The sequence below is a fragment of the Rhipicephalus sanguineus genome, chromosome 10, assembly GCF_013339695.2.
Source record: "Rhipicephalus sanguineus isolate Rsan-2018 chromosome 10, BIME_Rsan_1.4, whole genome shotgun sequence".
NCBI lineage: Eukaryota > Metazoa > Arthropoda > Arachnida > Ixodida > Ixodidae > Rhipicephalus > Rhipicephalus sanguineus.
In genome coordinates this window covers 30,003,400-30,027,271 of record NC_051185.1, presented here as the reverse complement: position 1 = coordinate 30,027,271, position 23,872 = coordinate 30,003,400, and the positions used below count along the sequence as shown (strand labels likewise).

Below are 23,872 nucleotides of genomic sequence, written 5' to 3'. Positions count from 1 at the left end.
CGGCAATTGTAGATAAAAGACATACGGATGAACGCTTACTCAACTCGTCAATCGCTGCTTATCGCCGGGAGGGAGGGCGTCTCGGAGGCCATACTATTTCCCTACAACCTCTCGTGGTTACGAGAACATTCAGCTACCGTTCAGCGAAATCTAAAGAAATACCTCAGGAACGAGTCCTCTCGTCCGAGAAGAAACAGTAGTGACTCGCGAAAGCGATAGTGCGGTCGAAGTGCTGGAGGGCAGCACACATTACAGGAGCGCAGCGAGTAGTTCGTTACATCGAAACCGCCGGGAAACGGAGTTCGGTACAGACAGGCAATACATTAACACCTCCAAGTGGAAGCTTGCGCTGGTCAGCACCGAGAATAAATCGGAATGCTTCATATTCCACACTTTAGGAAGTTGTGCACAAGTTTTTCACCACAACGAAAGCAACACCTTGCAAAACAGTTACTGCGCACGCGCGAGCAAGTTGGTTTTCCACACGAACAGCCTCGACCATAGACTAGCGGGCAGAACATTTTATTGCATTCAACATTCGTCCCTGCCTTTCCTTCTTTGGTTTCTCTTTATACACCATAGGGTTACTGTGAAGCGTGACATTTGCACAGTAATTTTTTAATAGCCTCTGTCGTGCTTGCGCCCCTTCGCTGGAATGTGGAAGGGTGAATGCCCTTAGAGCTGGAACAAGAGTGTGGGAACGAGAGGTTTCGTGTGGAAAATATTCTTGCAGGAAAGCCAACCTACAGATGTTTGGAAAGTGTAGGCTAGGGGGCACTCGCTGTTTCACAAAATGCCAACTGTCCAGACAAACACAGTTTAGACATTACGTAACTAATGACCAAGTCAACTCATCCACCCTGTTGTTTAACCTATACATGTCCAAGTTGCATGCAGGAAACACAATCTACAAGTATCGCGGTCTCTTACCGAAAAGAAGTCGTCCTCAGGGGCTGCAGGTGCCTGGAACTTGGCTTTCTTTTCTTTCAGGTTGAGCACCATAGACAACTGCGGAAAGGATGAACATACTACATGCCTGCACTAATCCAACAAAGCAATGCAGTTTGTTCAGTGATAACTGCCCAAGCATTGTGCCACCAACTAAGATTTCAACAGATCATTTACTCTGCTGATCATTGACACAATAGGTATATTGAACCAAGAGATAAAAAGAGTACTGTTTTTATGCGGATAATGTCAGTTGCTACTTCAACCATTTAAATGCCACTGACTTTCTGATTTTCAGGCCACTCATGGCAAATAATTGAACACAGAGTCACAATAAAGATCAGTGGACATAAAGTATGAACAGCAAGACCAACCACTCGCTCGAAAACACAAATTTGGCTAAAAGTGGTGAAGAGATTAAATCAGTTTGTTGTGTCAACATCACATATGAAGCTTTCACTATAATGTTGCTTCCTAATTCTTGACCCTTGAAAGGAAGTGATACAGAAAGCGTTGCATTTACTTTTAGGTGCATAAAATTAATACCAAATTCAATCCTCCTCCTGTGTATTATTTTAAAGGGGTATTGACACCAATTTTCGAAGCAGAGTTTACTCCGCCATACAAATCTCCTGTATACAGACAGCTCTGAGCAAGTGTGAAAGCTCTGTAAATGCTGATAAAATATCTTATTTTGACATTAAAGTCAATTTTTACATGACGTACCTACTGACATCATCACTAGCGTGACATCAGGCTACAATATCTATTCTAGCAACTTCACACACCGGTATGACTAGTTGTGATGGCGTCAAGTACCAAAATATACAGAATGGCCTCTTGTGCATTACCAATGGAACCACAGAGCAGAGCGGTCGAGGAAACACCACGACATCTTGTGCTAGCACGTGATGAGAAGCTCATACCGTGCAATAATGTCAAGGTACAGTAGGAATAGAAACTACCTTTTAATGACATGTTGTAATTAGTTTTTCAGGACGCACTCAAGCTTACCAGTACATTTCCTAGGCTCTTGAGGACTGGGCCTTTCAGTTGATGCAAAAAAAGAACAACAGCTGAAAATTTTCGTGTCAGTACCCCTTCAAGTGCAAGGTTGATGATGGCATATCTAGCACTGTCCCCTGTGTCTCGTCTCTATCCCCTCGCCCCAAAAACCAGTCTAGCAGCCAGCATTTCTGCAATGACAAAGTTGGCAACCTTAATTCGCAGACAAATTGCTTGAACACTAGCACACACACACATACTGATGAGCGGTTGGAGTCTGGTCCCGGCAGGCACGACGGCCGGCTCTTTCCGTACAAGACGTAATACAAGTCCACCACGGCACATCGCAGACGCGAGTCGTGAGAGAGTCCGGAACTGTAATAAAAAAAAACGTACAGACGAGCAGAATCAATTTTATGTCGATACCAAACACGTGCAGCGAGAGATTACAGTGTGCACTGTTAAGGCGCATTGTCAATTCTCAAAGTGTGGCTTGTTACATGTTGTCGCTGTGTTATGAGCAGAGTGTTACAAGGCTATCCACAGTAGTGGCTGTGCCGATACTGACTTGCTTGATTGATTGATGAATAGGAGGGTTCCAACCAGTCTTTAGACCATCGGCACGTCTTCTGTATGTACCATTTACCGCCTGTGTTTGCTTGCTTGTTGTTATGAATAAGATTGATTGATTGATTGATTGATTGATTGATTGATTGATTGATTGATTGATTGATTGATTGATTGATTGATTGATTGATTGATTGATTGAAGTAACGGAGGTTCCCCATCGGTCTTTCATCTTCAGAGCTCCTACTGTATGCACCATTTAGCACGTGCGTTTGCATAGTTGTTGTTATTAATAAGGCTGATTGATTAAGTGAGTGACCGACTGATCTATAGGAGGCCTCCTATTGATCTTTGACCTCTGGGCCTCCTATTGTATGCACCATTTGCCATGCACAGTTGCATACTTGCTCTTACTAAAATGCCTTTTAATCGATTGATTGACTGATTGATATTACAATTCGGCATTGAAAATAAAGTCACTGAGCAATAGCTCTCAGGCTCACCTCATCAGCTTCCACAGCCTCTCGGCAAGCTCTTCGGTGTTGAAGGGGCTGTCGTCGCGCCGCGAGAATGGCGGGTTCTGCGTTAGCATCAGCAGCAGGGCCAATCTGTACATTTTTTTTAAAGAAAGAAATAGAAGAACAGCTTTATCATCACAGATAATCATAATGGTAGCATCAGGTTCTGCAACATATACTCGGTTACAACCTAAGAAAATATTTCAGCTCCGTCCACAATATCGCAACGTCTGCCCTGCCCTTCACCTCTGAAAGACAACCAAAATGAGTGAGCACTACCAGATGGAGCACTTACGCGAATTTCCTGGGGGGGGGGGATAGTGATGGCTGTGGGCGAAGCTGACATTTTTTTGTTAAGTTGTAGCTGAGTATAGCAATGTACAAATATTCCCTTCTGCAGAATGTTACCAGCCCAGTGAATGCCAGTGGAAAGATTATAGTTATATATGTCATCTGCAAGATCTGCATCTCGCACTTATGGCCTAATCTTAGGTTTCAAACCAAAGTGCAAGCACAAAAAGATCAAAACACTGATGAATTAGAGTCATATTGTGAGAGACAGGTGAATCACACTTCATAAAAATTGTAATTTGTTGTAAAAGTTTAACCGTTTACAGCAGGTTCTGCACTCTCACTAGGAATCGAAAAAAAGAAAAGAAATACAAGCAAAGGAGATGAACAATTAAGTCTTTACACTGCAATGCAAAGGGCATCCTGCAAAATTCGGGAAAAGGAAACAAACAAAAAGAAAGGTTTGAGAGCTGGCTTGGCCAGTAGAAAATAGTCATAGCCTTGTAAACTGCAACAAGAAAGCTCAATGAACTTTTTAAGAAGTGCCTGAAGATTAAAAAGAAAAAAAAAACTTGTGGGGACATTTTATCGAATTATTCGTTTAATTACCTATTCATTTTGCACCAGTGTGAATTTGGCTCGGACACGCCCTACTCGGATTGCCTGTGAGGCACCTAATCCATGATGGAACCAATGAGGAAATGTGAAAAGATTGGAGCATAGAATGGATTGTTAGAAGATGTGGCTCTAGGAAAACAAGCACTTTAGTCCGTAGAGACAAGTAGAACAGGAAACTGGAAAAGTTGGCATACGAAAATGCAGTGTCACACTGACACGATACAGTCAAAACTTGATGCAAGAAATACAGATATAATGAATTATTAGTTACAACAAACTAAATGAAACATAGTCTTGCCATTAATACAGTGCTAAGAATACATGTTTATAACAAATTTTCGGATATAAGGAAACCTTTTCCATGTGATATGCAACTTCGTTGTCATAAGATCTGACGCAGCGAGCGATGTGTCTTTCTTGTCCCTTTTGTCCTCATCAAAGTGCACTACGTACTTCACCTACACGGTATGACGAAGGTCTAACTGTAATGAACTCACGCAACCTCTAAGTCACCAGCACTTCGTAACTCACCTGACGCGGGGCACAGGGTCATTCTCCACAATGTCCAGCAGGAAGCTCAGATCGTCGGCATTTCCATCAACTGAAAATAAGAAAAGCAATTGCATAGAAAAAACAAAAGGCACCGGATCACCCACCCGTCATCTTCATCATTGCCAACCACGGCCTTATTTTTTTATCCCGCGTCAACCAGAAGAGAAACACCTTTCCCAGTAGTCACCAACAGCCTCTGTCGTGCATAAGCTAACTCGGCCCTGCTCATGCAAACTTCCCAATTTCATCACACTACATTCTAAGGCACACAGGCGTGAGGGGCCAATTCCCATGCCGCATCCATCAGAGCATGAAGCCCTGTAAATTGCGACGATGAACCAACGCAGCCACGTATCAACCAAAGAATGCTTGGAAGCGTTTGAGTAGCGGTGTGAGAGCGCATGTCTATTTCATATTTGGTGTGTTTCGCGGGTTTTCGTTTTTTTCTCAGAAAAAAAAAAACAACCAGGCAGATTTCAGCACGAAATGAATGCTTGATTCCGAGGTTATCTGAGCCAGCCTACGACCTAAAGTTATTATTTTACCAATTCAAGCAATAATTAAGAAGTTGGATAATCGACGTTCATTAATTATTAACACTTAGTAATGGAAAAAATGCGGTTGGTCCGAGTTAGATGGGACACCCGGTACATTCCCCCGTACCCAAAACTTGGGCCCACTGTTACTCCAATGTTAAACCTTACAGCCTCATGGTTCTATTCTAGATTTCGAATAAAACTTTACACATGATAAGACAATCAGCAGGCTAGCTGAACGAAGAAAAAAAAAAAGAGGTTCCTTGAGACCCTAGCTTGCAGAAATCCCCAGCATTTGTAGTCGGACATGAAGACCAACCTGTCGTGTAGTCGACGAGAGCTTCCAGAGCCGCCAGGCGGACATCAAGAAAGAGTCCGTACTGGGCGTACTCGCGGAACAGCGCGGATATGTTGGGAAGGTGACCCATTTTCTGCAGCTTGCGAATGGCCTTCAAACACCTGGCAAAGCAAAATAAAAATAAAAAAAATAATTGACAGACAGCATTTACAAGAGCACACCATTAGCTGCGAGCTTGCTGCTGTTCACTACACATATGTTACGTTTGGCTGGCCACTTTTGTAGACTTTAGTGCACTCTGGTGGCCCTCTTTACATCCGGCTGGTCGAAATCCACTGCTGCGAACACATTCGCACAATTTTTCAGAGCACGCAGGGGTGCTCTCACATTCACCCTGGTATAGTAAGTGATCTGGTGAGAGCTTTGGTCGTGTGGCTTTCTGCGATCGCCATTTTTAAGGGGTCCCTAAAATGTTTTTTTCTAAATTATGTAAGCAGTTCGGCTACAGCTAGATTACCCTAGTGGCACCAATTGCTCATGCAACGTTGCCACAACGTTATGAATGTTGCCTTAATGTTGCAGACGTTACGTCAACCTTATAGCAACAATACAAGGTACTAGGGAGATCATCAGCACTACAATTCAAGTGAAACACCTTGTATCAAGGAAGATGCAGGTGGTTAAAGGTTACCCTCTTCCAAAGCTGTGCTTTTTCTCTTCAACCTATTCACCGATAGTCGAGGCCCAGTGGCTGACCCAGCATGTTGGTCGTGACACACACAAATGAACTGGGTCACTCCGCATGTAAGTCAAGAACTCAAAAAGATGCACTGCCGTACACGTGTTAAATTCACCTTTAGTATGTGAAATGATATCATATTTTGTTTGAAAACATGTTGGTTGTGGCCCACACACATGAATGGTGGATGGCTCACCACTGAGTAAGCTCGTGTGTAAATCAAGAACTTTAAAACACATCCTGCAGCAAACACGTTAAACTCATGTTGATATGGGAAATGACAAACATAATTTTGTTCGAAAGGCTACGATGCATTGAACTCACCCTACAGTTATCGTATACTTGTAGCAGGGCAAGAGCTTCTCGAGGTTGAGGCAGCGGGTGATTTCCTCCAGGATGAGCTTAGTGTCAGCCGACAGTGACTCAACGGTGATCGGCTGGCTGCAAAGGAAAAGGCGGGGGCCGTCCAAGAACTTACTTGTGAGGACTACTGATCGCTCAGCAAGCTGAACCGAGAATCACAGTCTTACCCCGCGTGAGCCAGGACGGACACAACAGGCGTGACCGTCTCGCCGAGGGCTTCGATGAGCGCGGTCCGGTAGTAGTTGTCGGAAAACTGGCAAAACCAAAAATGCAAACAACCTTTCAAAAGTGTCGCACAGTCAGCTGACCTGCATGGCTTACAAATGCTTCTTATGACTGTTATGACATAATACCCCTGTCACATGGTACACGCAATGTCATTCGCAGTAAATGATATTCAAACCAAATGTCACTGCGACCTTGCGCACCTGGTCTACACAGGTGTACAAAATGACATTCACAACTCATGTCGATGTTTGTCGTCAGTCCAGTACCCCTACTGCTTTTTACTATTTTCGGCTGACAAAACTGCAGAGTTTGCTTCTACAGATGGAAGACAGATACCGCGTGCGAAATTCCAACCTTGCTACCGCGGCACTACTTTACCAAAACAACATGGAGGAACTGAAAAAGAAGAAAGAACAGAAGAGCGTTTGTAAACGTGGCCGACAGGAGGCAGTGGCATCGAGTCGGAGTCTGGGAACAAGAATATAGCTGCACAAGTTGCTTCAACTATTGTGCTGTATGTCAAAAAGTTATAGAAAAGTTAACAACAGCCGTTAGTAAGAACCTTAACATTGATTACATTTTGCTTTAAGTTATTGATTTTGTAATTTTTTGCCAGGCGCCTGTCATCGAGATTACACATTATGTGCTTGCACGAGTTCGGGAAATGCATTCAATGAGCGAATGCCCTTAGCTGTGAATGCTATTTGCTATGCCCACGTAGCAGCAACAAAAATGGCACTAACACCTAATTACATTCGCTGTGAATGACATTACATGTGCCATGTGACAGGGGTATAACAGTCACAGTATAATTTATTGTACACTTTATTTTACGTTGTATTTCACAATCTACATTTCTGCACTTTTTTGCAGTGGGTAGGGTGTGTTCTTCTACCATAAAGGCGACAGTAAAGTGCTTATATTTGAGGAGATGTTATAGTTGAGAAAATGCGGTACTACTATGCATGGCTGTTCAACATCAACTTAAAACGTCTGCGAATTAATACGGCAATGCAAACAAAAAGGGGGGGCAAGTAGCATGGTGCCAGCAAAAATTTTAATGACCAGGCATTTCACCGTTGCACTGACTGACCTTGTTCTTGCTGTTTTCGTTGTACTTGAAAAGGTCAAACAGGAACTTCATGACCTCTGGCGGACAGATGCCGTGGATGGTTCGCAGACCAGCCATGGCCACAGGTATCGCCTGCCAGAAAAAAAGGATGTCACTGTGAGACTGGCATCAATGTAGATTACCTTCTTCGTTATGACAGCTGGCTTCATGCTCTCCATAAAAATTAGGTGGCATTTACTGCAGCGATTCATCTCAGTTTCCATTCTTTCTGCCCTTCATCACTGGCTTAGACACTAACCACTGAGACGCCATATAGTCGGTTGCAATGTAAGGAAAAATGTCAGCTTCACCTGTAGCCATCACTGTCTCTCTCATAGAGAATTTGCATAAGTGCTGTTAATCACTGTCAACGTAACGCGTGCAAGAACAAAAGAAAATGAAGGACGGCACGTGGCATGAGGATCTTGGGTTTTTTCGCTGGAATAAACGGCAGCATTGGGACACACTGCTCTGAGCTGTGCAGGCATATTGTCCTTGAAGCCCGGTTCACCTTAGAATGTCTTCGGATTCTACAAGTGCTCCATCCAATAGCGCTTACTAATTTTCGTGGCGTCAAGCATTTCTTGGGTGTTTCAGATAGTTGACTCCCATACAGACACATGTTTGTGTTAGGCTTGTGCGAATATTCGAGCACTTCGAATATTCGAACGAATAATACAGTATTCGAATTCGCTTCGAGTTGAATTTAAATTATTGAAAATTTCGATGTATTCGAAATGAACGAATAGGTGTACAGTCGCCGACCGTTTATTCGGACGCCGAAAATTCGGACATGCTCGTTTATTCGGACACCTTCGCAGCACCGCCACTCGTCCCATTGAAGTAATGTAAACTCACGACCGAAAATTCGGACGCCCCACAGCCTGCCGTTCGATTTTTCGGACTCCGGCTGGCTGATAGAGTGCGACGTTTAACGCCATAACAAGCTGTCAGCAATGTTTACAATATTTTTACTAGGTTGCCAGCACTGAAATGTTGCACTGGCTATAACTGGAGGTCATGCCAGTGTCAAAAATCCACGCAGAAGTTACCGATCTCGAAGGCTATGTTTGTTGGCTACACGTAACGGTTGTCTTTTGGCTTTAGCCAGTCACGTATCCATTGAACGGCTACCACGGCCAAACAGCAGGCCAAGCCAAGCCAAGCTTGGAATCGGCTCAGTGCGGCGTTTGAGGCGAATGACAGCGCGTACGAGTACGTCGCGGATCCTAATTCGGACGAAGAGAGTACGACAACAGATTACAGAAGCGCTGCAACATCAACTAGACCAACATCGTTTCCTTTTGGCGTGTGAGGGTTTGCGTTCTCATGTTTCTGTGGCTAGGCCTGATCTGCATCCCGAGCTTTGTGTCCTGCTCGTGCGAGGCCTGATCTGCTAAAATTGCTCCGACGCTGCCCGTTCCATGTGCGCCGTCGGAACTAAAGAAACGCGGCAACTACAAGGCCCTGACGATGGCGAAAAAAAAAGCGGCGATTATTCGCCAGGTGGAAGTTGCTTGAGAGTTTTCGCCGAGTTGGGCGATGAGATCATCCGTCAGCTACTCGAACCAGCGCATGTGGACAGTGACTGCCGTGATGACGCACCTCCCACACCGCAGCCATCAAATGCGGATTTAGCGTAGGCTGTTGCAGTGCTATTGCCGACCCGCAGGGGTGGCCAAACATTGGCTGAAATACAGGCCGAGTTGGTCGCGCGTAAGCGTACATGTGTGCAGACGCGCACTAACAAGTTTTTTCCGGCCGCTGGGCCAATAAAAGTGCTTTTTTCTGGTGAATCCTTTTTTTCGGACTCCCGATTATTCGGACTTTTCAGCGGTTCCCGCCGAGTCCGAATAAACGGTCGGCGACTGTATATTAGTCCGCTTATAACCCCCCTGTAAAAGTGGTTTCACTGCAGTGGAGCAATGCTATACCGTGAATACACCTTTCCAGGGAAAATCCGCACTGTCCGCTTGTAACCTCCTGTAAAGGCAGTTTCACTGCAGTGGAGGGGTGCTATACAGTGAATACACCTTTCCAGGAAAAACCCGCACTGCCGCGAAGCCTCACTTTAAGGTTAAATGAACATATTCCCTCACATCGATTCATCATTTTTTAAGTTTAAAAACTTGTTATACCGGCTTATATGCTCCAAGTATAGTAAATTTTAAAACGTAACATATTATCATTTGCATTCTACCGAAAGCCAAATCCTGCTACTATTAAAAGTTGCTTCCACTTCCTTTGAACCAAAAAGAATTACATTTGCACATGCCTTGTTACAATTTAAAAAAAAATGTTGTGCAGGTTGGTTGGGTCATGACAAATATGCTCACTTTTCTTTATAATATGTGATATATACTATTCGAATTCGATTTGAAATTATTCGACCAATATCACTATTCACTTCGCATTCGCTTCGAACCTAAAATTTACTATTCGCACAAGCCTAGTTTGTGTCGCTGGTTTTAGGTCGAAAACATGAACGTCCTGGTAAATTTTGTCAGACATTCTGACATCGCTGTTCCGCCAAACATAATGTTTAAGGTAGTCACGATGAACCTTTAACTATTATTATGCGTAGTATTCACATTAGCCGAGAAAAAGTACTTACGCTTCTACTGAGAACCAGCTAGCACGACTGTCTTTCACAGGTGAACTGCAGGCGTGCCATGGTTCTTTGCATGGAGCCTACTTTTTTTCTTAGGTTGTAACTATGACTATGATGATGACTATGATGATGACTATGACTATAATGATGGCTAATGACTATGATGACAGTGACACCCTTTGTCACTCTGCATGATATACCATAAATAAAACTTAAATGAATAATTACAAAAGTATGGCACTTGATTTGCACTCATGCAAATGCAATCTCTTTCGTCGGTACCAGGCGATAATCGGTTTAGCTAAAACAATACAATTCTTTCTCTAAAAACTGTCCATAAGAAACAGCATATGAGAGAGCTCCAAGTCGATTCGAACAACCTGAGTTTTCTCAACAAGTTTACAACCTGCAATGGTAAGTGTTTTGCATTTACTGCTGATATAGGCAGCTCTAAATCAAGTTTATAAGTACATCAACACGAAATCTGGAAACTCCATATGTTTTGCGTAAAAGAACCACGTCGAAACAAGTTCGTGGTTGAGACGTGCTCTGCCAGGTGTCGTAACGATCCCAGTTGCTCACAATGAAGGCACTGCTCTTTCAATGAGCTCATTCAATTATTTTTCCTTAGTTATCCTGAGAGTTAACTGACCCTTATCTTAAGTAAAAACTGATGCTTCGACATCATATGTACCCAATACAACTTTTAACTTGAACCAGAAGCATAGGTTTCGTACCAGTTTTTATTTTAGAAGACCTTTTCTCAATATTCAGAAAACCAGAACTAAGTGCTAGACCGGAAGCGCCTGGAACAAAAGTCACTCGTTGCTTGCATCACTAAAAAAACTGCACGCTAGTGGTGTCAGGTGACGACGTTAGCGTCGCCACCATTGCAATTTCGATGAACAACCGACAGGAGAGAGCTGTTTCATGACAAATGCCGGTGTCGTGATGTGACGGAGTGGTTGACGGATGCGTGGGTCGAGCCTAAAGAGGGCAGCAGCAGTCGTACCTTCTGGAGAAAGTAGTGTTGGAAGTTCGAGAAGTTGTTCTGCCTGATGATGTGCGGGCACGAGTGCGAGCCGAACATCTTCCTGAAGATGGTCATCATCGCCGGCGGCCCCGCCCACGTTGCCACCATGTTGTTGGCCACCTGTCGAGAGCGGATGCCAAAGGAGGTTGTGATCATGAAACACTCAACTCCAACGTGCTTCTAATAAAGCTTGCTTTTAAAGCCTAAGCATTACAAGCCTTGTAACAAGCAAAAAGTGCGGGAAAAGCATGCATGAGTTATCTGTCTGCAAAAGCAACATCCCCTTACATCGAAGAAAAAGTGAGAAGATACAAAAGTAAAAAGAGAAGAGACAATACAAAAGTTAAAAAAGCAAACAAGAAATGAATTAAAAGGGGGTCAAATTCATTGCTGCAGATTTTACAGGAATGGAGCACAGTACCTGAGAAGCACACAAACCCAAAACTGTAACCATTATGCCACAGACACGGGTGTCGACAGGGTTAATAGAACAAACTAAAAAACTTGCCACATGCAAGCTAGTGTTCAAAGGCACGCATGCCAATAATTTTGTATGCTTCCCTATGACTGCTGTTGAAATCATATGCAATTCATGAAAATGAAGTGAAATTGTACTGAAATCATATGAATTACCGGAGTGGAACGTGGAACCTTTCAATAGTGGTGCTGCATCAGCATGCTATGTATATTCACTGCGTAATTAGGCCAGCTAGTGTTCAAACGTATGCATTCCAATAATTTTGTGCGCTTCCCTATGACTGCTATTGAAATTGATAGTCTACATGCAATGAAAAATTATACAGAAATTACGACACAAAATTAATTTCAATAGCGGCACAACATAACCATGCTGCATTTGCCGCAAAATTAGGCCAGCTGGCTCACTGTATAGAAGGCGCAATAAATGCCATTTTGTATGTTTGCACTCCTGCATACAGTGTCGCTTGTACATCGAGTGCAACGGATAACGCGGCACAAAGTACTAAGCAAGCGACCTCACCTGGCGCAGGCAGAAGGCAGCAGCGCATCGAACTCTGTAGAAGCAGTGCTCGTTCTCGATGGTGTCTGTCAGCGCGAGACGAGTCTGTGGGGTCGGAAACTGGGACAACGCTTCGATTGCCTGCATTCGAGGGCATGGAAAACAAATGAGTACTTTCAAAATCACAAATCTACAATCCAAGTTTAAAGCAATCACTTACAGTACTCACGAATTTAAACGCGAAAATTTAGGGCTAAGTGATACACATATACTTTCGTTTCCAGTGTCCACAGTACACCTCACATCGGAGCAATTTGGACTCTGACACTTACATAAGAGCCAACATGACCTTTAGCAGCCAGATTTGCAGCGACATGACGTGGTTACCTCGGGCAATTACTCATAGCAGTCGTTATACTAAAAAATAAACGAGGTTGTGTTCCAATCCGCGGGCACTGCACACAACCTTTTAGAAAGGGCATTTGGCTCTTTAGCCATGGACTAGCCATGATCCATAAAGAATATTAGCGAATATGACCAAATGATACATAGAATATAGTGGACCCTCAGTATAGCGAATATGTAAATAACGAAGAAAACAAAAGTTATTTCATTGCTGTTACAGTGTAATGTCTATATGTTTCCTAATGAGTGTTAGACATATGAAGTTACTTACACGTTTAATAAGACTTTATAACGACGACATTCGAGTGCATAATAACCATAGATGTAGCAAATTATTGCATATGACAAGGTAAATGTGAAATTTTTCTGGCTATATTAGTCCGTAATATATACTGAATGTGCGTAACAAACAGTAAACTTAATGATGGCATCCCCACGTCAGATGCAATTGTAATTAAATCAGTATATACAGAGAGTGCAGAACCTAAACAAACAACAGGAATAAAAAGAAAAAAAAGAGAAAAAGAAAATTCATGCGCGGAAATATGCTGTGAAAAGCATGTAGAATGTAGCTGACATCATAAGGGTGAGGTATCATGTTTGGAAATTATTATTTCTTCATGCAGATGCAGCAATTGATGTTTAATGGTTTTCAAGCAATGCTGACTAAATCCGCATAATTGTTTTATTAGAGTGTAAACATTATTACACAAGTTGCCAGTACTGCTTGTTATCAGTCTCCACACCGCAAATATTCCTACACTGTTGGCAAATGGCGATGGTGTAATCTTACAACCTGAACACACGCATTATTACTGTGGCAAACGTAACACGATATTGTTAGTAATGTTTCCATGCGTCGTCAGACAAACTTAGAAAGAACTTTCAAGAGTGTACAAAACGGCGCAACGCTCGGGAGTGTTGCGACTCCCGTAACTCGCCTAGGAGAGCAAACCGACCTCAATTTGAGACGTAACGTCCCGCTCGTAGCGCAACTGGTACTGCCACTGGTAGTCGGGCTGGATGAATACCACCTGCCGGAGAAGCAGCATGTCGGGGTCGATCCGAATCCAGAGCACAGGTGAGTCGGCACTGTGGGAAAGAAAAGACATGCATAAACTTTTTCTTTTTTGGCTCTACACACCCCACTTTGCACTTGACCCTTTCAGATGCCACCTATGAAGAACTGTCCGCAAATGCGTCAAATTGACACACCATTATTTCAAGGCACTTGATATTCCATTTCAACAAAAATAGTGGCGTAATAAGTTTATTTATCACTGTTATAGCAATTAAGCCCAATTAAACTGTAATTAAATATATATCCTCAAGTCATTCATGCTATGTTTTTGCACAAATAGAATCAAATCTCAGGCCAGAAATATAGTGCAAATTCGTTTTCGGTTATGTCCGTTCTGAGCAAAGAAAAATGATACTTTGGTTGTGGCTCGCAGGAAGCGGCACGTCGAACTGTTCGTCGAACATGGTGTTGCCTTCAGCAAAGTGATCATATGCAACAGTAGGCTGCAAAATGAAGTTACATGAAGACACATTTATTATGCAGGAGGTTTAGTTCATCCAAACCTGAAGCATGTAGCTCTTGTTTAGCCACTAGTGTACACAACTAGCAAGAACAAGTGGTGTACACAATTGCGTACAAAGCGTCTCGAAGGGTTAATGGGAAAAGGTGTGGAGGCTTGAGATACTCCTTGCATTGAGCAGCCCCCCCTTCTTCTCCCCCTCAAAAAAAAAAAGTCGTCTCATATTCTTTTCAGGCTCTAATTTTGATGGACCACTGATGAATTCATCAAATTTCCAATAATTTTTTACAGGGCACTGGACATCTTATTACGCAAAAGTTAGGATAGGGGGATGCTACTTTGCACATATTCTAGTGACCATGATAATTGAAGGAGCAATTAAATACCTAACTATTATGCAGTCAATCATATTGCGTTTTCACATAGAATCAGATTGGAATTGCATTGCAGTAGAAGCAAGGGATGCTTGAAAAGACATCCTAATTCATGGCAACACTAGCTTTATATGTTACACTGTATGTGAGAGAGTTAACTGTGTTCATTGTGGCTGGTTGGTATATCATGAGAAGACTATAAAACAGTGCAACAGTGGACGAGTAAGGAAACATAGGACAAAGTGCTGCCCTGTGTTCCTATGTGACATGTTTATAGTCTTCTTGCGAGAGATTTATCCCACGTGCACTAAAACACACTGTGTGAAGGAAAGAAGGTGACTTTTAATGGCTCGTTTTTCTTTGTTAGACTCAATATTAATGAGAGCTAACAGACACTGTGTGCCACACACTGTGTGCCACATTTGCATTAGCACAATATTCACGTAGCTTCTAAGGCAATGCCTCCAACGTGCCACAAGTCTACTTGGGGGGGTTAATTTTAATGTACAGAAACATGCCATAATGAAGTGCATTTCCTTTTTCTTTGAAACTGACTAGCCAAACAACACTTTTGGAACTGGAGCCATTGTTTTCTCAATATAGTTACTAATATCTTAAATGCAAGGTCAATATAGGCCAACATTAGCATTGCTTTCTCATATCGATAAGCAAATACTTGGAGGAAGCTTGAGCTTTGCCTTCAAGAGTAGAATGCGAGAGCGTAATTGGGCTCTATGCACGTCGCCTTCTCAGCTGCTAGCCTGGTTTCAGTTCTCGGTGCATTCATCAACCATGCTGCAAGGAAGCGAACGTCTGTGCACGTAACGTTGGCCGTTTCAAACTATCCTAGAATGCCTACTGCAAGTACAGTTGTTAAGTGCCCCACTACGCCATAATTCTTCCCTCTGCGAATCAGCGAAGGACCCAATACGCGTCCGTAAGGCAACACGCGCACCTATGCAGCTGCCCACTTCGTTGATGCCTTTGTTGATGATGATGATTAAATATGTCTGAGCACTTTGTAATGGGTGGGCCTTTAAAACACCCACTCGTTACACAACTCACATGTTTTGCCGCCTAGCACGATTCTACGCTTCTGCCATGCAATATTACATGCGTTAAGGAGACTCCTCCCCCTACAAGACATTCATATAGTGTTTTATTCGAAGCTGTTTCAAGCAACAGCGTGGCTCTGTGGTAGAACACCTGCTTTCCACGCAGAAGGCCTGGGTCCAATTCTCACTCATACCAAAGATTTTTATTTATTTAATTTGCATCTTTTTCAATTTTTTCGGTCATGAACAAGATGATGATTTTTCGTCCACAACCAACGATACAGACATCGACACCGGCACCAGAATTTCTGCGAAATGAGCTCTTTAACGCTGTCGCGTTAAAACTAAATGACTTTCAGGAATGTTGCCTTTCACCCTAACTACATTTAACATTGGCTTTACGTGTTGCTTTAATTACCTTTACAAATGTGACAAGTTCACTGCAAAGTCAAGTAGATACACTGTGCCAGTGATCGGCTCAAGGTTCCAAATGACTCACTCCATAGCAGAAAGATCCATATCCACCTCTTCACCTGTGCAGAGGGGAATCTTTTTCTTCTTGTTCCTGAGGTGAACAAAATGAGCACATAGGCGAATGTCAGTGTCAAGGTTCATGGATCAACAGAGTACAGTCGAACCCGGATATAGAATTTGAATGAGATCGAGAAATAGTCTGATATAGTATCGGTAATTTGATATAAGGGATATTAGAGTAAACCAACTGTTAATCTTGTAACTGACCAACAAACAACAAAACTGAACATTTCCGTGCTCATACGGGAACTTTGTTCACGAAAATTTGAATAAAGAAAGCTATCACTGAAACATTTTATGCGCTCTTAAATATATGACAAAGCGACTTCAAACAGATATACGACAAAGTGGCTTCAAATAAGTGGGGTGAAGACTGCCATCCATTCTCTTAAGCATGTTGTCAGTAGTTTGAATTAGGAGTGATTCTATACAATGCTGTGACGACATGTTTCGATCCGTAGCTAATGCGCATGCCCAGACAATTTAATGCAGTTCAGTAAAGCGTTTGTCGACTTGTTGCCATTGACATCAGCATGCCATATGCAACATGTCAACGTGTCATATTAACCTTGTCTATGCACGTGTCTACGGCAAAACGGTTGCAGTATTGGACTTCTATACTGGCAGACCTGGGTTCAAATCTTGCAGGGACTTCTCGCTTTTAGATCTGCCCATCTTAATTTATTTCATTTGTTATGTCTTCCGTTTTATTTGTTTATTTTTCATCATACGAGTAAGGGAAGACTGCTACTGCAGGCTGACAATTCATTTACACTTTTCCCACGCTTTCATAATGCTTTCATTATAAGGCTTCTCATGCTTAGGCATTCATAGCGCTACAGTAACACCCAGTCAAGGCTCTCAACATTCTGTACCTAAAGTACATGCCATTTATTGTCTCACTGCTTCCACGATTTTACAGTAACTTGCTTCTAGCATCCGAGATACGCAGGCACTGACCTCCTGCTCTTCGAGTGGCACGTGATGTCATGCTTGGTGGCGTTCTCTTCGATCTGAAGATTGTGCTTGAACGTGCCATCCAACTCTTGGATGGTAATGGTTAATGGACCCTGCGAAGTGTAACAACGAAAACAGCAAGTGGGTGTGAATGGTCCTCTTCACAAAATAATATTTTACTTCCCAAGTAAGTCACGAGGTAACTACGGAAAAATATGGTGGTTTTGCAAGTGTAAAAACATGGAATAATCTACCAGTTCATCTAAAATCTTCACCTACACAGCCATCACACCAATGACCACTAAAAGCTTATATTATTTCTTTGTAAACTCTACTTATTCTTTACCTTTTATAAACTTTCTGATTTATTTTTTCATTATTTCTTTGTGTTTTCATTATTTCGTGTGTTTCTTTATCATTGCAAGGAATATGTAGTTTTTGCAACTGATGCATGTTTACTTTTGTTGTGCGCTAATAACAAGAGGTCCTGCTACAGTTTTTAACTGTGGGACCTCTTTATGTATAATTTCTTCTGTTACACACTTCGTTGAGAAAACAATAAACTTGAACTTGGTTTGACTTGAATGGTGATTTTTTAAAACCGAATCAAATACGAATCGAGCAGTGCGCGCCAAAAGGAAATCGAATCAAAGCCAATACTTTCTGAGTAGTCTACAAATACTGTACAGCGGTTCTTACGGCTAATACAAAACCGTTTTAGCGTCCTAAATTTAGTACTACAGTCACTAAAAGAGCATAAGGAACAAATAAGCAGAATCTTTGCATGCACAGAACCATTCATACAGAGCTAACAATCATTGTGTAGTCGGTAAACGCTAGCTCTTTGGGCATTGTAGCCTGCTGCACTAAGTGAACACTCACATTTTATGTCTACACTATGCTCATGGTGACAAAATATTTCTTGCTTTTGCCCCTATTTTGTGTTTGTTTGGGTGTAGTTGACGTTTTGAATTATTTTCAAACTATACGAAAAACATTCATTTTCACGAAGGGTGGCCACTTATAGAAGAACAATTAGAATAGGACACTATTCGATTCTATATTCAAAATTTTTCAATATTCTCCCTCTGCTAATAAGTAGGCAATGAGCAAAACTGGCCTGTACAAACACATCTTGCATCCTTTTCCGAAGTTTTAATGACTGTCAACAGACTGCTTACAGGCGGCAGGAAGGGGAGAAATGAGAATAGGCGTGGCTTTAAAAGCGTCTACTCCCTTCGTGAAGTTTTCGTGATGTCTTCGTGCTGTGCTTAAGAATGAACTTACACAGAATGCCAAGACTGCAAAATGCCAAAGAAAGAACTTTTCCAAATCTGTGAAAAAACCGTTAGCCAGCTCTAAATTTCAGACAGTGAAAATGTGCCGTCTGCATCACACCCCTCTGAATTGACTCCATCAGAGTAATGAAAAGAAACCTTGGAGGCCGTGCTTTTGTACAGTGCAGGCGCCAGAATAAATTGTACACGCTTGAAACAAGTCAGGGATTTCATATTTGGAACATCACCTGCAAAGGCTTCTCACATTTGTTCCAGTTTTCCTTGGCTTAGTCGCAATTTCATGTTCTTTAATGACTAATACAAAAGTCACAATAACAGAAACGATTTACGGAACTTCGTGCCTAGGTAAATATGGCAGGCTTCACAGAGCCGGCTTCAGGCAAACTCATACATTTTTCGTGCTCCAGCCTACATTTAATTTTGAATAAAGATTTATACGATAGTTGTTTCTTACGTTTTACTTTACAACACTAGAGGTATCTTTCCTCCAAAGTCTGGCTTGTAAAATGGTGTTTTCGATGCTGACCAAAACAACAAGGCCCAATGGAATCCTGGTTAGCTTACCATAAAATTCTCTGCATTAGAAAATTTGTACGCACTGTGCACAAAGCCTGTAATGCCATGCATCTGCAATCCTCATCACTTACCACGTATTTCTTGATGCCCAGTGACTGCGTGTCGGTCTGCTTTATTTCGAGCTCCACAGTGTTGCGTTTGCGGTTGAAGACGAACGTGCCATGAAACTTTGCGTGACCACCTTGACGGCTGTGTTCGACAGCAAAGTCAAGTCAAACCAACTGGACATGTCGTTACAGGGAGACAAGGCGTGAATGTATTCAGAATATTTGTATAGCAGAGCACTCGGAGGCCAGAATACAAAATGGAGCCAAGTCCGCACGAATATCACGAAGCGTTGTCTTCGTTCGTACCGTCTTCCTCTTCATCTCGGGCAACGCTTCATAGCAATACGTACAGTTGAACGCCCTTAGAACAAATGCTTTTACAATAAAATGATGGCCTTTATAACCAAAAAAGTCCTTACGTCACGGCCATATCATATCAGTTGTGGAGTGCCACTATAGGACAAAGATGTGACTTGCGTATCAAAGTATATTTTGAAGGCCTTGAACATTTTATTTATAAAGTCGTTTGGCTTTACGTACGTGCAAACCACCAAAATGCTGCTTTTAGGAACAGAACAGTGGTGTTGTCTACAATTGTTACAGTGCAGTCAAACCTTGATACAACGAATACAGATATAACGAACTATCGGTTATACCTAAATAAATGAAAAATAGTCTTACCATCAACACAGTGCTAAGAATACACGTTTATAACGAACTTTCGGACATACAGCCTTTTTCGTGTCAGATGCAACTCTGTTTGCATAAGGTTGGGCTATACGTACAAGAGGCTCCAACATATGGCGACAATATGGTGGGTAAACCAAAACTTTGAGATTTGTCTGAGCTGATCAGAATTTCAAGTTATCCAACAATGCAGAACCGAGAGCCAACCATATTTGACAGTGTTATGCTACCTGCTAACTTGCCTCTGCACTTGCAACTAACTGATAAGTCGACTGAAACGGGCTTAAATATTGCCACAAATTAGAGATGTAGATTTGTCATAAAGGATACACCCACTGCTCCAGGAAGGTCTTGATATCCTTTCCAGTCACTATAAAAATTGCCTTCTGGAACTGCAAGGATAAGAAGGCAGGATGGCAATGCGAGAAGATGAACACATTGTTCCCACTCCTGAAAAAAACCTCGCACCAGAACAAGCAAGACAACACAACAGAGGCACAAGATAACATCAAAGCAAAACCAATGCACTCACATTGCTATAATCTATTCGTGGATCACAGATCACTTCTAATTTTTTAAGTAAACAAGTTACAGTGTACATTCATCATGCCCTGACTGCTAATCATGTGCCAATTCTTTTCTCTTCTCTTCTTTTGCCTCCTTTTTTTTATTTTTAAAAATACTAGTGACCTCAAGAGAGTATGACACCAAGAGATGCAATTCTGCTCTGTGAGATTTACTGAACAGATTTTAATTGGCTAGAAGATAGGAATTTAGATGTTCTTATGATCAGCAATTAAGTGTTGTAAGATATATGATGCAGGACAAATGTACGTAACATAAATTGAACCTTTTGAAAGAGGTTATAGTGTAATGTACTATTTTTGACTTGACATTGAAATGTTTTTACTGAAGAAGTAATGTATGTATGCAGCTACAAAATAAAAAGAGAAGAGCAGAATTGCGTACAGTGCGTGAAGATATGTACTCACGCTGTTTGTCGACAGGAGCATGTTATGCCACATGTTAGAAGTGACCTTTTGCTGAGCTGCAGAACTTGCGAGCGAAAGGAGTTTGTTGAACACCTGCAATTTTAACGACAGATGCATAGCAAACCTAAACAATGTGACACTTCACCGAATACTCAAGCCACAATTGAACCATTTTATCATGAACACCGACAGAATTATCAGATAAAATCGAGTAAAACTTAAAATCTCACCTGCCATCCGTTACCACATTTTCTCACCTATAACACACTCAAGACATACAGAAAATTCAGAGTTAAAGTCTAAGCCCAAGTTCTACGCGAATTTCAATGCACAAATTGGCTTCACAGCACTGCTTCACAGTTATGCAATGAAGGCGGCTGCCATGGCATTACGGGGGGGGGGGGGTCTTTTTTTATTTTATCGTAGTTGGAGGTAAGTTATTGCAGGGGCGAGTTGCAGCAGTGAGTTATTCATGAGAAAATACGGTATATAAAAGTGTTTCTTACACAGCAACAAAAGTGAAAAATGTGAGACCCAACACAACACAGGTTACAACGAAGTGAAGGATTCTGTACTTACAGCTCAAAATATGGACTCTGAAAGCAAAGACATCGAATTACCAGCACAGGCAACTCGAAATAACCATTTTTAATGGGGTCTTGAATCATCTGACATGCAAAAGTGAACATCCTGGATGCACGCATGGATTTTGATGACCAGCTTAGCTTGGCTTGGCTTGTAGGCAGTCAGCCTGCATGCCCATGCTGAGTAATGACACCAGTTGCAGCATCGCTACTGCTGTCACATTATATACACTTATGGACTTTAAGTTACGCTTTAAACTTTGGTGTGATGAGGGACCTTTGGACGGGAAATGTTGCTGCTAAAGCCCGCTTTTCAACGGGAGGGTCTTGTCATCGTCACAGCTTACAGACTATGAGTTTCCACATATTACGTAATCAAACCGCCTTACCTCGACTCAATAGCCTTGTAAAGCACGTTCATGTACAGCGCATGAGAAGCCGCTGTGACGTCCTGAACGGAAATTTTAGCGTTCCCTGTCATAACGATGGCATGCGCACATGAAACATAGTATTTAAAACACACATCACTAATGTTCTCATCGTTTCTTCACAACATGTCCCACGTGGTGGAACTAACTTTTCAAACTGATCCAGAAATATGAAGGCTTAAATAATTAATAATTGTTGGGCTTTTACGTCCCGAAACTAGGATAAGGTTATGAAAGACGCCATAGCGGAAGGCTGCGGAAATTTCGACCACCTGGGGTTCTTTAACGTGCAACCAAATCTAAGTACGCGGGCCTCCAGCACTTCGTCTCCGTGTAATGCGGCCGCTGCAGTCGGGATTTGATCCCGCAACCTTCGGGTCACCAGTCGAGTGCCACAACCGCTAGACCACCGAGCGGGTTTGAAGGCTTAAAGGCATGTGTGTCAAATACAATGCTGTTTCATAATGTCGCAATCAAACCACAATCTTTGATGTGCAGGCTCTAGATGTGGGCGCAGTGGTACAAGCACAACAAGAGAAGCGGTCGACGCACTCCATACCTGCAACAGCAGTTCCCTTCCGATGCGGTCTTCGAGCATGCGAATGACGAGGTGGGACTTGGCACGCAACATCTCGGCATACTTTGGCGACATCGTGTGCAAGTTTGTGACCGGAAAGTGGAAGGGCACGTCGCAACCACTCGGGTCCAGTATGATGCCACCCGCTTCCTGTTCGTAGGCTGTCACTTCCTTCAGTTCCTGGGACAAGAAATAAAATGAAGATAAACATGCATGATTCAGCACTAGTGCGCTTTTGTCACGAATGACTTGTTATGTACAGTTGCAGCGAAAAAAAGATCACCACAAGTGAACGGTGACCAGAGCAACAAAGTCGCTAATACACTCAAATCTCTATTATAACAGTCACATCTGCCACGAAAATAACTTTGTTATATCCAAAAATTTGTTATAAACGTTTATTTGTAACACTGTATCTAAGACAACACTATTTTTCACTTACTTCGTTATAACCGATAATTCGTTATATCCGTGTTCGTTATATCGTGGTTTGAGTTAGCATTGGAAATTTGAGCTTTAGGATGGGCTACTTCCACTTTAACAGGCACGTCGTGCCTGCCACTTTCTTCTTGTCACGCTGGGGAAACAAGATGGCCAGTGTCGCAATTTTCCCGCTGTGATGTTCGCCACTTGAGCTTATCTTTTTCTGTCACAACTGTGCAATGGTCACTCACTGAGGAAAAAAAGTATCTGTGTGAAATATTGTGCAACACACGCATACATTTATTCATTTGTGAGATCTGATCAGCAATGCTCACCCTATGAGAAGCACCACAGTAGGTTGCACTAAATTAACTGTGCCCTCCGGGGTATTATAACGTGCGCTCAATGCATGATTTGTAAATGTTGACACACTGATTTTAAAACTGGTTTCACTTGAGAACAGTTCTCACAAAGCGTGGTGGTAGTTGTGGTGCAGATTGCCAAGCGCTCTGGACACACTTAGCAGCACGTGGCACTAATGAATGAATGAATTAATTAATCGTAAAATGCTGCACAGAAATCCAGAAACACGGTTTTCCCAACACGATAAGTGGCAGGTATCAGTATCGATGCCAATTGAAAACTTCGATCTGAACCAAGGCCAATCGCAGCAGAAAGTACCCGTGTGGAACTCGCATCAAGCGCCATCTCACCTTGTGAACTGAGAACCTGTACTCGTTGTTCCCAAACGCCTTCTTGTTGTACTGGCCGGCGAGGTATGCCGAGATCCCCTTGGGCAGCCAAGAGTCGGCCCTGCACGAAGCACATTGCAATCAATCAATCAATCAATCAATCAATCAATCAATCAATCAATCAATCAATCAATCAATCAATCAATCAATCAATTTATTTATTTTACCACTTCAGGAAGTAGAGGGCATGGGAAGAAAAAGATCTCGTGAGCTTGACTAGGCTTCCCAGCCGATTACAGTTCAGC

At 42.4% G+C, this 23,872-nt stretch overlaps 1 protein-coding gene across 1 annotated transcript in view; it reads right to left on the bottom strand.

The window, feature by feature from the left end:
• The window catches only part of LOC119407323 (transcription initiation factor TFIID subunit 2), a 54,691-nt gene that overhangs the window by 18,282 nt on the left and 12,537 nt on the right, over positions 1-23,872 (bottom strand). The window contains exons 12-29 of the mRNA XM_037674239.2: positions 23,589-23,688; positions 22,435-22,632; positions 20,864-20,956; positions 20,202-20,263; positions 19,209-19,326; positions 17,267-17,376; positions 16,272-16,337; positions 13,762-13,894; positions 12,419-12,538; positions 11,398-11,538; positions 7,757-7,867; positions 6,603-6,688; positions 6,397-6,513; positions 5,355-5,494; positions 4,479-4,548; positions 3,024-3,128; positions 2,214-2,328; positions 931-1,008 (exon numbers count right to left, since the gene is read on the bottom strand). Of these exons, the coding sequence (XP_037530167.1) occupies positions 931-1,008; positions 2,214-2,328; positions 3,024-3,128; positions 4,479-4,548; positions 5,355-5,494; positions 6,397-6,513; positions 6,603-6,688; positions 7,757-7,867; positions 11,398-11,538; positions 12,419-12,538; positions 13,762-13,894; positions 16,272-16,337; positions 17,267-17,376; positions 19,209-19,326; positions 20,202-20,263; positions 20,864-20,956; positions 22,435-22,632; positions 23,589-23,688 (1,963 nt within the window). The remainder of the gene's footprint in view (positions 1-930; positions 1,009-2,213; positions 2,329-3,023; positions 3,129-4,478; positions 4,549-5,354; positions 5,495-6,396; positions 6,514-6,602; positions 6,689-7,756; positions 7,868-11,397; positions 11,539-12,418; positions 12,539-13,761; positions 13,895-16,271; positions 16,338-17,266; positions 17,377-19,208; positions 19,327-20,201; positions 20,264-20,863; positions 20,957-22,434; positions 22,633-23,588; positions 23,689-23,872) is intronic.